This window comes from Phascolarctos cinereus, unplaced genomic scaffold (genome assembly GCF_003287225.1).
Source record: "Phascolarctos cinereus isolate Bilbo 61053 unplaced genomic scaffold, phaCin_HiC Scaffold_2;HRSCAF=192, whole genome shotgun sequence".
Classification (NCBI taxonomy): Eukaryota; Metazoa; Chordata; class Mammalia; order Diprotodontia; family Phascolarctidae; genus Phascolarctos; species Phascolarctos cinereus.
Genome location: NW_027555625.1, coordinates 273,509,370 through 273,526,781, shown reverse-complemented (window position 1 = coordinate 273,526,781; position 17,412 = coordinate 273,509,370). Strand labels below are relative to the sequence as shown.

General features: G+C 35.8%; 1 protein-coding gene across 4 annotated transcripts in view; it reads left to right on the top strand.

The window, feature by feature from the left end:
* NUP93 (nucleoporin 93) overlaps positions 1-14,824 on the top strand; it is a 136,506-nt gene extending 121,682 nt beyond the window's left edge. For all 4 annotated transcript variants that reach the window (XM_020965598.2, XM_020965599.2, XM_020965600.2 and 1 more), the window contains 9 exons: positions 896-1,022; positions 1,144-1,216; positions 1,603-1,647; positions 2,749-2,865; positions 3,502-3,620; positions 9,822-9,939; positions 10,287-10,370; positions 11,569-11,697; positions 14,600-14,824. In XM_020965598.2, coding sequence (XP_020821257.1) covers positions 896-1,022; positions 1,144-1,216; positions 1,603-1,647; positions 2,749-2,865; positions 3,502-3,620; positions 9,822-9,939; positions 10,287-10,370; positions 11,569-11,697; positions 14,600-14,710 — 923 coding nt within the window. In that variant the 3' untranslated portion in view covers positions 14,711-14,824. The remainder of the gene's footprint in view (positions 1-895; positions 1,023-1,143; positions 1,217-1,602; positions 1,648-2,748; positions 2,866-3,501; positions 3,621-9,821; positions 9,940-10,286; positions 10,371-11,568; positions 11,698-14,599) is intronic.
* Positions 14,825-17,412: the final 2,588 nt, after the last annotated feature.

The window sequence follows — 17,412 nt, the reverse complement described above, 5'->3', positions numbered from 1 at the left end:
TGTGGCACCTTATACATAGTAGACACTATATGTTTGAGTGGGCAAATTCTGTGCTAGTCAGTTAGGACATAATGCTAATGAGGTCATGGACTTCTTCCTTTATGAGCCAGCCACTTTTTCATTGACTTCAGACTGCTCACCAAATATTGGTTAACCATATCTCATCCATGCTATCTCTGTCCAGAGTGCAGATTGTGGAGAGGAAGGACTCTAGGTAGTTCATACAGCCTCTTACCAAGGTTGGAGAAGTAACTTAAAACTTGGAGCATCTTCATATATGAAGTGTATAGCACATCATGATTTTTACTACCAAAATAATCTTTCTTATTCCCATTTTATACCAGAAGAAACTGGAATCCTGGTTCCCTTTTTAAAAACTTTATGCCACTTTATTTTTTAAAAAGTCTCGTGATCAGGAAGTGGATTTTTTTTTCTTTCTGACTCCACCTGAAAGAAAAAAACACAGAATTTTTTTTTTCAGCCAAAAACAAGGTTTATTAAAGATCTGCCTTATTAGCCAGAGTCTTAAGGAATCTGAGGATCTGTGAGCTACTGGCTAGATTGTAAAAATCTGAGCATTTGGCTAGATTTTAAGAATCTAAGCCAAAAAACACAGAATTAAGCAGACACATAGAAAAGCTTATCATTGACTTATCTTCCAGTATTCAAGTTTACCAGGGTACTGAGCAATGAATTAAGATGACTCAGGAGCAAGTTCAGTAACAGGGCAAAGATCAGGCCCCAAAATGTGACTGACCTTGAAGTTGAGTATCTTTGTACTGGATTTTGTTTCATAAAATATTTGATCCATTGAGCTTTTAATTCCCATTTATGTGACTCGATGGTTCTATGTATTCATTAAGGAATATGGTTTCACCCATTTTGTTTCTTATAGTAAGTCATGAGGCTGGCGACCCTCCTTGTGTAAGGCGTCTTAATTTTGTTCGCCTTTTAATGCTTTATACCCGGAAATTTGAGTCAACAGACCCAAGAGAAGCATTACAGTACTTTTACTTTCTCAGGTAAGAAATTGAACAGTTATTTTGAATGACTTTAATTCCATAGTTCTTTGAATAACTATTAAAGGCCTCAAATTCATTAAGCATAAATTAAAAAATATTGTTTATATTTGTTCTCTTACAGGGATGAAAAAGATAGTCAAGGAGAAAACATGTTTTTGCGCTGTGTTAGTGAACTTGTAATAGAAAGTCGAGAGGTATGAACCTTTTTTTTCCCATTATGCTCAAAAACATGTTAGCATATATGTATTTCTTTTATATTTCCATATAATTGACATGTACATATGATGCACACTAAGTAATTTTTTGTGTGTATATATTTCATTTGAATCATAGAGTCTGAGAGTTGGAAAGGACCTTGAGGGTCATCTAATCAAACCCTGTATGAATTCCCTCCAGAATGTCCTTGACGGTGGAATATTTACTGTTGCCTTCAAATAGTAATGACATAGAATTTAGCTGTGGTATTTTGGACATCTTTGCCTCCTTTCCTCTTGTTTTCATGTATTTTTGTCCTTTAAATAATGATATTATTGTCAGGTGGACTGAATTGTTTGCGTTATTTTTTTGTTTGTTTCTCTAGTTTGATATGATTCTTGGAAAACTGGAGAATGATGGAAGTAGAAAGGTGAGTGAGTAAAAAAAAAATCCTTCTGATTTTTAAAAAGTTGTGAGAGATAAACATTTGAAAGATAGTTTCTAAACCTACTCAGGCATCTTAGATGTCAAGCAGAACAAAGAAGAAGATTTAGCAAAAAAGTAACAGGCTCAAGATGATGACCTTGATGTACATACTTTTATATCAAATATACAGACTCATCTTTAAAATATTCTTTTGACGTGAGCAGAATACTCTTTTCACATCTGCAGTTTTTGGAGGTGAGAAGACTTTGAAATAATGCTGAAAGAAGATATTGGATATGTCAAAACCTAGTCTTCCAAATGGAAAAGTTTAGCTTTCTTTTTAAAATTTTCTTTTATGAAAAGATCTTAGAAGGCCCAAAAAGTTATTCTTGTCCCGAAAAAATCAGATCAGTAAGCTTTATAGATTCCTAACTTACTTATTCAGATATCAAGGCCTAGTGTAGTGTTGTACGGATAAACAAGCTGTTGTACTTATCCAAAGTAAATAGAAGAACCTTTAAAGCTTTTTTATGTAATCTTTCCTAGAACACTAACATTGATTTGAGACCATCTTGAATTTTCTAGAAAAGAAAAGTTTCTTTTAGCAGAGACTTGGGTAATACCTTTCCTGAGGCCTTTTCTATAATCATATTTGGTTGTTTCTGTGGAGGCACTGATTTTTCAGCACCAAATTTCATTTGCCATTTGTTTTGTACAAGCAAATTCAAAATCCTTGAGAGATCACTCTCCTAAATGTTTTAATCTCCTTTGTTCCCCAGGGTCCTGGCATGAGCATGCACTTTTACTTGTTATGTGGGTCATTTTGAAATAGTAGAAACCATTAATGTTTTGCTGCTGACTTCTGTGTGCTATTTACATCAGTTTTGTCTACTTAGGTTACAGCATTTTTCATAAACATCTTTCATATTTCTAATGTAGCCTCCAGCAAGTATACAGAAATCTGTATTCTTCAGTGTAACCAAACTGTATTCATTGCCATGGGTAAAACATTTTTAGTTTAACCCTTTCTTTATCCCAGATTTCTCTCTATGTTGAAAACAATAGCTCTGTGTGTGCTCTTCCCCTCCCCTATTTTTCTTGTCAGCCTGGAGTTATAGATAAGTTTACTAGTGACACAAAGCCCATTATCAACAAAGTTGCTTCAGTGGCAGAAAATAAAGGATTATTTGAAGAAGCTGCAAAGCTTTATGACCTTGCAAAGGTAAATAAAATGTGTTCTCTTCTTTTCACTTAATACATCTGCTGCCCTTTTGGAATAGGATGCACAAACATTTTCACTAGGCTGTCAGCTTGATCTTTTAGGAATTGTTCTATCACCAGAGTGTTAATGCTCTCTCTCCGTTGAACTGTTTTTTCATAGTGCTTAGGCAGTTAATGACCCCAGTTATGGTGAAATTCCCATTTTACAGAATTGTTTTTGTCCATAAGATGTTTTCAGTTGACAGAGCAAGTTATTGAAAGTATGTCCTTCAAGCATCTAATAGTAGTCTCATTTGGCAAGCAAGTTAAATATTTGCCATGTTTAGACCATGAAGTTTCCACAGTGAGAAGTATGGCAAGCTCTTATATTCTCTGGAACAGCTAACATGGTGCTTAGTACGTGTTATATAATAATAAAATGAGGCTTTATAGGAATGTGAAAGAAATATTTCCTTATGAAAACATATGATGACTCAGTGGTTAAATGTAAATTTTAAGGATTAAATTCTATCTTTATGGTAATTTAAGAAGGGATGAATAAGGGTGGGGATAACAGCATACTGAATCATTTGGCAGATTCTTATAAATCCATTATGTGCTTTTTTGGGGTCTCTTTTTAAAAATATGTATTTGACAGAATGCAGACAAGGTTCTAGAGCTGATGAACAAGTTGCTCAGTCCAGTCGTTCCCCAGATCAGTACTCCTCAGTCCAATAAAGAGAGGCTGAAGAACATGGCACTTTCCATCGCAGAACGGTAATAACAATAACAAAAGATGATGATGATGATGATGATGACAACAGCTTATAATATCACTTTATATTATACAAAGCACTTCCCTCACAGTAGACCAATGAAACAACAATAATAATAATAATTCACTTTTACATAGTATACAACTAGTGTTTGTGTAGAATTCAAACCCAAGTCTTCCTGACTTCACATGTATTTTTCTCTCCACTTTCCCTTGCTGTCTTTCCAATAAGTAGTACAACTGTTGTCATTTTCATTTCACAAGTGAGGAAATGTAGGCTTTCAGAGATGAGATGAAATGACTTGTCCAAGATAATGTGGCAACTGATAGCTGCCCTGGTACTTGAAGCTGACTTCTAGTATGTTGCTCTCTCTACTATATTTGTAGGCTTTCTAAATTCTAAGTAGATAACTGGAAGAGTTGTACTCTTCTAGCTCAAGTCTTCAAAGCTCAAAGACCATGTTATTGACCTTGCATAGATTGGTTTGGCACAATGTAATGAACACTATTCTGGGTAAAATCCTTAATGTTTCACAAAGGGCACCAAGTCTGTGCAAGTTTACAAATTTGACACAACTAAGAACTAAGTCTGCAAAAAACGTTCGATAGTCTTTTAAAGACTTTTTTTTTCTTCTTAATTGACAGCTATCATAGAATCACAGAATTTTAGAGTTGGAAAAGGGATTTTGGCAGTCTTCTAGTCCAGTCCTTATCTGAAAGGAATCTCTACCATAATACGCCTGACCAATGGTCATCCATTCACTAGTTGAAGTCCTGAGACAGAAACCACTATCTTTCAAGGGAACCCATTCCATTTTTGAACAGCTCTAATTATTTAAAAAATTTTCCCAATATCAAGCCTAAATTTGCCTCTCTGCAATTTTTCCCTATTGCTTCTGGTTCTGGTATCCAGCAGAACTCCATGATAGGCTTTCAGATATTTAAAAACAGTTATGATGTCTCTTCTGAGTAAATGTGCCTTTATCATCTTATACTTATGAAGTTAATTTTTTTAACCCAAATGTAAGACTTTACATTTATTTCCCTATTGAATTTCATCTCATTAAATTCAGCCTAATGTTCTAGTCTGCCAAGATCTTTTTGAATCCTGACTCTGCCTTTAATTGTGTCCCAGCATTTGTGTCATATGCAAATTTGATTGAGTGTGCCAGCTATGCTTTTATCCAAATTATTTATAAAAACATTAAACAGTACAGGACCAACCACAGGTCCCTGGGGCACTCCATTGGAGACCTCTTGCCAAGTTAACATTGAACCATTGGAGTCCAGCCATTCTAAGCTGTGTTATCTCCTAGTCCAGATCTTTTTGTCTTGTATTAGAAGGTAGTATGACTTAATTTCTCAAATTTTCCACTAAAATCCGGGTAAACAACATCAGTATCATTCCTGTTATCTTCTAGTTTAGGAACCTGTCGAAAAAGGAAATAAGGTTATAAGGTTAACTTGGCATGACCTCTTCTTGAGGAAGCTATTCTGGCTTTTTGTAATCACTTTTTTTTCTGGAGGTTCATTAACTATCTCTTTAATCTGTTTTAGAATTTTATTAGGAGTTGAAGTCAAACTTACAGATTTTGTGATTTTGTGAACTCTTTTCTCTTTTGAATAGAACATTTGCTCTCTTCAAGTCCTTCAGAATCTCTACTGCTTTCTGCTACCTTTCAGATATTTCTAACAGTGGCTCAGCAGTCACTTCTGCCAGCTTTTTCAGTACCGGAGGCTCTAGTTAGCTCATCTGGCTAGGTGACTTGAATTCATCAAAGGTAACTAAGGTGCTTTCTTACTTCTTCCTTCTTTACCTTGAGGATCAACTAAATATTAGCCATTTCTATTCTGTCATTTCTGGTGCCAAAGTCATTCTTCTTGGCAGAGAAAACAGGAGCAAAGTAAGGATTAAAGAGTTCTGCCTTCCCTCTATTGTCAGTTATTATCACTTCATATCGCCCCAAACGAGAGGCTTATCTCTTCTTTGATCCTCTGCTTTCCTTCAATGTAGACTTCTTAAAAAATCCTTTTTATTGTTCTTCACTTTCTTCTCCAGCTTGTGTTCACTCTGAGTTTTAGTACTCCCAATACTGTTTTTAAAGGATTGTATCATGATCGCATATTCATCCTTTCTTCCCTACCCTTGCTTTTATCTTGTGTACATATATTTTAAAAATTGAAATTGGTTGTTTAATTTCCTATATATCTACATTAGTCTTTTCAGACAACTCCTGTTTTTCTTCCTCACTGAATAGTTTTCCTTTTTGTGTTTTTAGAATGCTATTCCTGAGAATTTTCTATCCTTCCTAGGCTAACATTCTTTTAAAATTATTTTTAATTCAGTTTGATTTTTAGTTACAAATTGTCTCCTTCCCTGTTGCCCCTCTCCTACCTATTGAGAAGGCAAGAAAAACAACCCATTATAGAGACATATAGTCATGCAAAATATGGGCCTACATTAGCCATGTCCAAAAGAAAATATTCTTCAATCTGCACTCAAGTCCATTAACTCTCTACCTGGAGGTAGATAGCATGTTTCATAATTACTCTTTTGGAATTGTAACTGGTCATTATGTTGATCAAACTCATCCTAAGTCTTTCAAAGTTAATAATATTATTATTATAGAAATTCTCCTGATTCTGTCAAAGTTAATAATATTATTATTATAGAAATTCTCCTGATTCTGCTCACTTTACTTTGCTTCAGTTCATATAAGTCTTTTCAGGTTTTTGTAGCATTTCATACAAGTCTTTTCAGGTTTTCCTGAAACCATTCCCTTTATCATTTCTTACATCACATTCATATACCAAAACTTGTTTAGCCATTCCCCAATTGGTGGGTTTTTAATCAGATTCCACTTCTTTGCCACCACAAAAAGAGCTGCTGTACATATGGATTCTTTTCCTCTTTTTTTTGTCCTCTTTGGGATATAGATTTAATAATGGTATCACTGGGTTAAAGGATGTACACAATTTAATATGCTTGTAGGCATAGTTGTAAATTAGTTTCCAAAATGGTTGGACCAGTTCACAGCTCCACTAACATTTATCATTTTCCTTTTCTGTCATATTAGTCAATCTTGTAGGTGTGGGATAGTATCTCAGAGCTGTTTAAAACTGCATTTCTCTAATCAGTAGTGATTTAGAGCAGGGCTTCTTAAACTTTTTTCATTCTCGACCCCTTCAGCACTTCCATGGGGTTATGTAGAGCTGGACACAACTGAACAACAAAAACAAACAACTTGTGGTATGTGAATATAATGGAATATTATTGTGTTGTAAGAAGTTATGAATATGATAAAAACAGGGGAAATACATCAACTTCGGCAAAGTAAATAAAACCAAGAAAGGAACATTCACAGTGACCAAAATAAATGGAAAGAACAAACAAAACAATTGAAATACTGTGAAATTATAATGATCAAGGTTTAACCCCAAAAAAGGTATATGAGAAAATAGAGGCCAAAAATAAATTTTTTTCAATCAAGCCTCCATTGTCCATTATCATTGCCCCTTTTACCCCACATGGATAACTGTTATCCTTTTTTTGATCCTCTTCCTTTTGCCAATATAACCAAACTCCCTGGTCACCCCAATCATCTTTGTTAGCCTTGGCATCCCTTGCTAGTTTCAGCTTATTCTGAGTTTTAATATTCTTGACACTCTTACCATACCTCTTTATATTAATTCTCTTGTACCTTTTCTTGACTCCTTCTTTCACTGGGATTTTGCTGTATTAATTATTGACCCACCCCACCCTGAAAAATATCCATTGACTAGGACTTAGAAGTATTTCCATTGTAGTAGAGCTTTCTTTGTTATAAAAGTTCATGAGCTAGGATTCAATCTGTATTGAATAATAGACAAAAGTACCTTTCATTTGCCAGACTTTAAAACTACTTAAGAAACACAGTGTTATCATAGCAGTGTATCTCTCATTTGATTAGGCATTCCATCTTTTTAATTCCAAACATGAAAACTATGCAAGTTTTAACCTGATAAATCTGCCATCTTTATTGGCTATTGGGAATAAGCATTGGGCCTTGCACTAATGTGAGGGTCTAGCAGAGGTTTTTTCCGTAGCACTTGTATAGGTAATTTGGTTTTTTGGGATTTCTAAATATCTCATTGGTATCATTCCATCATACTTAATGCAGAAAACTCTAGGATCTGGAGCCTCTCCTTGACTTTTTCAATTAAAATGCTAGCCATGTAGCATGAAGAGTTTTGTGTGTGTGTGTGTGTGTGTGTGTGTGTGTGTGTGTGTGTGCGCGCGCGTGCGCATTCATGCACCTGCCTGTTTGTCTCACTATCTTAGACAGAAGGAAAGTAGTAATTTGGGAAAGGGAAAGTATTGTGATTAAATTGAGTTGAATTGGTTTGGAAAAACTAGATTGAGATATGAAGTGGAACCAGTTGCTTTGACATTGAACGATTCATTCTTGGTGCTGCTTTTATGTTGTCCTTCCAACTGACTAGGACACGACCAAATCTGTGGCAGAAGCCATATTGTGGGTATACTATCAAGAAATACCCAGTCTCATGTTCTTGTTGCAATGAGCTACAGTTAAACTCTGCTCTGTGTGTGTGTGTGTGTGTGTGTGCGCGCGCATATGACATGTCTTAATAACAATCCACTCCTTTGCCCTCCAAAGTGGACTCAACTGAATTGGCCCTGACAGCTCTGCAGCCTCTTTTATTGGGTTCAGCACTTGGTCTGGGACATGTATAGTCTCAAAACACCATCTGCTTGTTTGAGGGTGAGCCACACTTATTGGGTCCAAACTATATTCTCACTCCCTCTGAAAGTCTTCCTAAGATTGATCATACAGACCAGACACTGATTATAACTATTGGATCTCCAGTTAGCTCAGACATATAGCAGTATATAATAATTTGTGCATGTATTAGGAAAGTCTAATGTCCCTAAATGGCAACAGATTGTCATGGATTTCCTTTAAGAGGCAAAAAGTATTATATTTAAAAAGTATTTTCATATTTAATTAGCCTTGTCTAACTTTTATTTTCAGGCATTATGCTTATAGTTTCCATATTAAGGAGCATACAAGTTATTGCACAGGATAGAATCAGTCTCACAAAATATCCCTAGTTTCCCCTGATCCCCTAGTGTAATAACACAAAGAAATTGAACTAGATGACCTCTAAGGTCCCTGTCACCTCTAAAATTCTGTATTTTATCATCTATGAACATATCTAAATCTTCTTTAAACTTGGTTTTATTTTCAGTCTATACCATGCCTTGGAATAGAGTTCCATTAGTGTATTCCCTGTTGGGTAAAGTAGGAATATTTTTATACGCCCTAAATTTAAGTCTCAGAAGTTTCCATCTCATTTTGGAAATATGGAATATCTTTCTGATGTTCTAGAATTGAGTATTCACCTCATATATCTTCTTTATAGATTTCAGTCTTAGCCCCTGTACTCCTTTGTCTTTTGAGATTGAAGACTTATAATATTTTTCATCTTTCATTATATGTGAACTATCCTATGGCAATGGTCACCCATTTACAAATTTAGTCCTTTTAGTTCCTCCATTTGGGGCTTTTCCAATATTTGCCCTAATGTATGTTGGCCAGTGTTTCAGGTGCAGATACACCATGGTTTTTATACATGAGAAGAAGACTGCTTTGCTATTTCATTTCTCTTTTTGATATTTTCTTACTGTGGCTTAACTTTCAGACTTAACTGTAAGCTCCAGAAGGTCAGGGGCTAATTTTTCCAACTTATATATTCTCCACAACACCTGTTCAAGTACCCTGTAAATTGGACGTTTAATAAATGCATACTGACTGGCTGAATTAAGAGAGAATGGTTTCATTTTTATTTTTATTTAAGACCTAGTGGGAAATATATTTGTGAAACTTTCTAGGTAGTAAATTTGCTCCTTAGCCGTGTGTGTTTTAGGAAAAAAAGAAATGAGAGTCCACCAAAGAGCCTTCACGAAGATTTTTTGGACCATTTAACAGACTGAGCATGTTTTGTTCCTTAAGAATTTGTCACCAGAACAATGGCTGTTGTTTGGGGAGCCATGCTTTAGTCATACTAAAATGTGTTGTGTTCAAACCAAATGCATCATCAAACTCCCACCACACAGTTGTTTCTTTGCTGTTTAAATATGTTAGACAGTTTTTCACTGCTTATTTACCACTAAAATTATAAACATTTTTCTTGTCTTTCAGATACAGATCTCAGGGAATAAGTGCAAACAAATTCGTTGACTCCACGTTCTACCTTCTATTAGACTTGATTACATTTTTTGACGAGTATCATAGTGGTCACATTGACAGGGCCTTTGATGTAAGTTGGAGGAGCTTTGTTTGAAGTAGAGATTAATAAATACCCTTGAAAATTCAAAACAGTTCACCATTTAAAAACAAAGGAAATGTTACCAAATCACATGTTTGGGACAAAAAAAAAAAAGAAATATGGGATCCAGGAATTTTTTTAAGTATTTCATTTTTTCCAGTCTCATAATTAAGAAAGATAATTTAAAATCTCCAAATTAAATTTTTGTTTTCTTTCAGTAAGATAAAATAAGAAAAAGAAAAGGGAGACGCTTTATGCACATTTTAGAATTATTTCCATAGTTTTAATTTGGAAAAAAATTAAATGGTTTTAAATGAAAAACATTCTGTTTTTCACAGATAATTGATCGCCTGAAGCTTGTGCCCTTGAATCAAGAAAGTGTCGAAGAAAGAGTGGCTGCCTTCAGAAACTTCAGTGATGAAGTGAGCACTTCTCTTGCTCATGTGACATTTCTACAAGTTTAAAGCTTGTTTTTTGGTGAAATTAGCAGTACGGTGTATAGTATGCTGTTCTCCTAGAGTAAATGAGATCTGTGTTGATTTAATTGAGTTTAAGTTGTTAAGTTTGATTTACTCTGGTGTTAAAGGCAGTTAGATGGCAGAGTGAAGGGAGTTCAAGGCTTGGGGTCAGGAAGACCTGAGTTGAAATCCTGCTTCAGACACTTACTAGCCGTGTAACCCTGAGCAAGTCACTTAATGTTTCTCAGCTTCAGTTTCCTCATCTGTAGGACAGGGATGATAATATCACCTGCCTCCCAGCGTTGTTGAGAGGATCAAATGAGATAATACATGTAAAGCACTTTGCAGGCCTTATTAAGGCAAGCTCTTGTAATTATTATCAGATGTTATATTTCCGGCCACCTAAAGATATTCCAGTCAAGTAGGGAGGGACAGAAATAGAGTACGCAGTTCATTGTCATTTCTCCCATACACCTAGAATAGCTCTGTAGCCCAGGAATACTGCCTTAGGAATGGTGGGAGTAAATATTCACTTTATTTGCTGGCAGGAACACTACTGATGCTGTGTAGAGCATCAGCACCTTTGTTTACACATTTAATCAGTCAATGAATCAGGTATTTATTAAGCATTTATTTTATGCCAACCTTGGAGGATACAAAGAAAAACAAAAACAGTCTTTTTCAAAGAGCTTATATACTCAAATGCGGGAGACAAGATGCAAATAAGTAGGTATGTACACGATACATGCTATTGAAGGAAGGTATCATGAGAAGGAAAGACTCAAGTGTATGAGAACTCTGGGAGAAATCAGTTACTCCTGGTATGGGGTAACAGCTGTCAGTGCTTTAGTGAAGATTATGTTGGTTTCTTGCCAGAACGAACTACTTCATGACTGGAGGTAAAGGGGCAAAAATGGCAGCCGGAGTAAAGACAGAATTTACCTACTTAATAATTCTGCCTAATGCCTATTAAGTGTGGAAGATTGTCATGGGAGAGAGCTTAGTTTGGCGTCTTATTCTTGAGGCATTATAATCCTCTGATTGATGGTATATATCTGCAGACAGTGTACCTTGAGCACACTGCTTAGTTGAGGACATTCTCATAATGAATGTGATGTGCTATTTTCTTTCCTCAGTTTGTTTCTCTGTTCTTCTTATACAGGTGAGACATAACCTGTCAGAAGTGCTTCTTGCCACCATGAACATCTTGTTCACCCAATTCAAGAGACTGAAAGGCACAAGTCCATCTTCAGCATCCAGACCCCAGCGAGTTATAGAAGACAGAGATTCTGTAAGATCCCATTTTCCTCCAGAAGTGGTTCTGAGAAAATCATTTCTGGTTCTACTCTAAATGTGTGATTCTAGCAGGTTCTCCACATTCTATTTTTCCTATAATTGCTAAACATTAACAGTTGACATATGAAAAGGATACTAATTAATCTAGTGTGTAGGATGGATCTTTGCATTAATGTTAACTATTTTATGCCCACTGAGAATCAACTAGTAGTTGTTTTTTTTAAAGCAAAACAAGGAACTTTCTTCTTCAGTTAAGAAAAAAGATGCCTTAATTTAAAAATAAGAAGTTTAGACCTAGTATCTCAAGGACTTTCATTTCAATGAAATGCAATTTCTTTAAGTTGAAGTTTTGCTCTCAATGTAGATTGCAGCCCTATAGTAGACAGTTCTTCAGTGTTGCAGTTAACTAAAAATATTTGTCACCTTATGACTAGTCTCTGACAATGAGCTGTTTACATGTACCTCGGCCCGTCTTTAGATAGCATTTATTGTCTCTTGTCAGGCCTTTCCCAATTTAGTAGAATATGGAAGAATTTGGATTCCAGTGGCACAACCATTAAAGCACCTACCCATCGTTACGTCCACAATATGACAAGGCATCACAGTAGAACTTTGACAGAGATATCATCCCTAAACATAAAGCTGATTTGTATTTGGAGTTTGTGAACTTCCAGGTCACCTGAGCAGGCTCTTAATGCTGATTTGTAAAGTTCTAATTCATAGAAGGGAAACTACATCTGAAAAACAGTGGTAGAACAGTCTTAATCCTAGTTAACAACATTACAAGCTGTTCTTATGTTCAGGCTTATGTTCTTATGTGAACAGTTGAATCAAGGCTGTTTACTTAGTAGGAATAAAGTAGCTGATAGAGTAAAACTTTAGGAAAGCATGGTAAGGCATTAGATTATTTTATCCATTTTTTTCCTTCAGCTTACTTTTGTATAAAAGTTTCCTCATGCTGTAGAATATTCAAACCTGACTGGCACTAGACAAAACAGTAGTAGACTTAGCTTCATTGAAAATCCTATAACTATTTATGTTGCAAAATGTTTGCTGTTTAATATTTCTATATAATATCAGGTTTTCAGTTGCAAAATGTGTAATTAACAGGTGATAGGAAATTTTTCATCTCTAAAAACACTGGAGACATTACCCAAAAACCCTTATGTTTGTTTCAAGTCCAGGGTTATCATGGATAAGCCTCTTCTGAAGCCATATGTAGCCCTTTTCTCTTAAGCCAAGGTCAAAGGCAATGGGAGCTAAAAGTGTGGCCACGTCCTACGTATTTTATATCATATCCCAGCATACATTACCCACCTTGCCTACACCTTTATACAAATCTAATTTTTTGTTGATTTGAACTTACATCATTCTTGACCAACTTCCAAGAGACTTTGGAGATTATCTTATGACCCTTGTCTTAGATGGATGAGTTTGACAGTGGAAATACTTATAGGGAGGAGGGAATATATATTAGTTAGCTACTAGATGTGCCCAGGCCATTTTTTCCACATCTGAAGTGCATCATTTGAAAACCAGCTAAATTGGCTGTAGCCGTAGGGCACCTTAAAAAAAAAAAAGCCTAAACATGTCCTTTTCACCACCACAAAAGATAGCTTTGAGGACAGTACTGCCTACCCAGAAAGTGGCCATCTAAATTTAAAGTGAAAATACCATCTAATAAGGTAATCCATTTGCCAGATGCCAAATACATTTTGTATTGTATTGAAGCAGCTGGGAACACACTTCACTCTAACTCTAGCCTAATTATATCTTAAAAAATAGAGTCCATGTATTTTTAATAAGCCTTTAAAGAACAAATAATGAGCACTCTTTTGTCATCTTAAATTTGTTGGGGCATCTTACCTATAGTTCCCTTTTCACTTCTCCATTATCTCCACCACCTCCCATTTCACTTTCAAGCAGAAGTATTTCTTCTTCCTCAGTATTCATCAGTTAATTGTAGTAAATGTTCCATGTCTATAGACTTTTAATTTTCTTTCACTGTCTTGTCAACCAATCCAGGATGGATACTTTTAGTGTTTTCCTTTCCATTCCAATTAATATTTTTCTTTTCTGTTTCCATAGGGCTCTGGGATAGGCATCAGACATTCATTCATATGGGACATTTGCAATTCCACAACCCTAAACTTAACACATTTGTTATTGTATACAGAAGTTACCATCTCAAATTTCTTTGTTCCATGTTCTGTGCTTTACTTTTTATAGAGAGTAAGCACTGCCCTGTTCTTAATTGCTGATGGATACACTGTCATTTAAACACATAGAGCAGTCTCATCTTCCCTGTAATATTCTCCTGAGAATATCATATAAACATCTGCTTTATTCTGAAAAAGGAGGCAGCAGCATCTTACCCTGAGTACTCTAAGAGGGTGCTAATCTGGGTCCTTATAAAGAGGAAAGGAAGAACAGAAGGATAGAGAAAAGAGAGTGCAAAGTAGTAGAAAAGGAAAAAAAAGTACAGACTAATCTTTCTGGGATGAGAGAGTAAAAAGCCACAAGAAATCACCTCATTTGTTGAAATGAAAATCCCCTAGGAAAGAGATAAGTAAAATTATAGTAGATTTGACTAGAAGAGAGTTGTTCTGTGGTATCAAAGCAATGGAGCATTTTAAGGAGTATGGCTTGTTACTTCGTGAATAGTTCAGAGCTAGTCCTGGTTGCTAAATAATCCTTCTTTCAACTAGGAGAACTAATTCATTAACCCAGTTAAACTTTACTTACTGGACACCAGAATTGATAGCCATCAGCTAAGAACATAAGAAATGCTATTCATGCTTAGCCAGCTCAGAACATGGTGGTAACTCTCTACAACACATTGATGCCATGTGTGAAAACTAACTCCGAGGGTTTTTTTCCCCCCCTCTTTCTCATAGCAACTCCGAAGTCAAGCACGGGCATTGATTACGTTTGCTGGGATGATCCCCTATAGGACATCAGGAGACACAAATGCAAGACTGGTGCAAATGGAGGTCCTTATGAATTAAGAGAGTATTCACATGTTACTAGTACATCAAAGGGATGGGCCCCATTTATTTTATTTTATTTTATTTTTTCTATTCTGTATTTTTGTCAACACAAATAAATTTCTTTGATTTGTATTTCTTTTTAAACATCCTTTTATTTTTATTGTTTTGTCTTTAAATTTTTTTAAGTTATTATTTGTGTCTTGTAGAAGACTTATTATTAGTCCTAGGCCATTGAGAGAAAAGAAAATAGATTTTATTTGGGAAAGTTAAAAGAATGAAAATTTACTCAAAGTGAGCAAATAATGTTTGGAAAAGTACTGTTATTGATATTGAACATTCAGAGACTAGGACATATGACACTTATCATCACTACTGATAACAGCCTGCAGTTATATAGTTAGTGCTTTTAAGACTCCAAAACTACTTTACTCTCATTATCTCATCTCTACATCACCACGATTCAATGAGATAGAGAGGGGAGTATGATCACTACTTTTTATAGATGAGGAAACTGAGGCCCAGAGAAATTAAATTGCTGAGTAGAGATTGAGATTTTCTATTTGTTCACAAATGACTGTAGAAAGTGAAAAGGAGAAAACAAGTCCTTGGAGTTGCAGGTGTCACGTTGATTGTGATGGGATGAGGAAGAACACTTTGACCGTTGGTGGAAAGATTCAGGACTTAGAGATGAAATGGAGTTTTGTTAACAAAGGCAATACTTGGATAAGCCACCTAGTGTTTGTACTTCTGTATACACAGCCTGGAGATGTGAGAGCTACTCACATGTTGTGAGGTCGTCTGGGAATGAGGCTTTGATGAGTTATATCTCATTTGCCTTTAAGACTCCTCTAAAAACATGTCACTGTAACTAAAGAAATGGCTAAATAAGTCATCCTGATAGTATTTGCTAAGGGAATTAAATCCCATTTGTAGAGAATGGACCACATTGTCATAATTTTCACACTGAAAATGTAAAGCAGTGACTCTGAAGTCCCGTGTCTCCAGGAGAGAATGTGCCTTCTTCTGTAATCAAATAGGAAACCTTCGGTAGCTGACCAGTTCAGGCCTTACCAGGATCCACTCTATAATAAACTATCTTCCTTAACAAAAGACTAAGAGAGAAGATGGGGATCACATTGATTATAGATCATTGTTCAGAGGCCTAGGGGTCAGATTTCACGGCAGATGTTGCATTGCTTTGATTTTCTTACACCTGCCCTGGCTGCCCATCTTCAAAGTGAAATCTGAATTATAACCTATGAACTCCAACTTGAGTCTTCAGTTTTGTCAAACTTACAGACATGCTGAAAGAATTAAGCACGTGGAGTGCTGCTTACAAAATATATATGATGTGGTCCGGACCCTCTGGAAATTTATGTTCTAAGCTGTGTTTTGAGGCTGTGGAGCAGTTACCTCGTATCATTTATTCAGTGATCTTTCATTTACATACACAGTGCTCTAGGATGCCCTGCATCTAGGATGATCCATCAGATAAGTAGCCATTAGTTTGTATCACAGGATCACAGGAACTTACAGGTTTTAGAATCCAAACCTTTAGTTTTATAGGTCAGAAAAGTGAGGCTCAGAGAGGTGGTGTGATTTACTCCAGGTCATGCAAGTAAGTGGTCAGCAGCAGACTGAGGGTTTTAATCCAAGTCTTCTGCCTCCCAAGTGCAGTGCGCTTGCCACTGTGCTAAGTTGAAAACTCTGCTCTATTTAGCCATTGAAAGTTTGTAAAGAACTTCACATACGTTATCTCATTTGAGTCTCACAACAGTACTGTGAGGTAAGTATTATTGTTTCCCTTTTATAGAGAAAGAATCAGGCGCAGGGAGATTAAATTATCTGCCTGTGGACACAGATATTATGTGTCAGATGTGGGATTTGAACTCACTTCCTCCTCTTGCCAAGCCCCAAACTCAACCAGCCACATTACCTCTAGGGCAAGGATTCTTAACTTTTGATAGTTGGGGTGAAGCGTATGGACTCCTCAGAATAATGTTTTTAAATGCACAAAATAACATATATAGGATTATGAAGGAAATAAATTACATTGAAATATAGTTATCAAAATATTTTTTAAAACACGGGTTCATAAGATTACAGCTCAAGAAACCCTGCTCTAAGGTCTCTGCCTTTCGTTTGAGTAGAATTGTCTCCCATACTTAATTTCTCAGTGACAGACTCATAAGAGGATATGTATAAACCGATGGCTTACTTACTACTTTTTAGCTTTGTATATGTGGTCGTTGTGTTTTTCCATTAAGCATCCAAATCTGTCTCTGCCTCATTAAATGTTTAATGTGACCTACCAGATTTTCTTTTAGCCACAACTTCATATCATCTGGGAGATGGCACATTTAATGCCAAGGTAGAAGAGAGAAAACTAGGCTTATGTCATCGTTGTACTCTTGCCAAAACACTGATAGATGAGGATTTTTAAATGTATGACTGTTTTCTAATGAAGAAAGCTCTGAAGGTCAGCTAAACTCTGTGGTCAACAAATTGGAGGCACTTGATAATTTGCAAAATTCATGGTGGAAATGTGCATTTTATTATAAAACTCATGAAACTTGATTTTATAGCTCATGAACTAACCAGGGCATTTTCCTCCTGAGGAGCCCTGAGAACATGTAATGTCACTTGTGTATTTTTAGGTATACACACAGAGTTCCTGCCTCCTGACTTATATTCCACTTTTTGCTTGAACATCAGTGCAT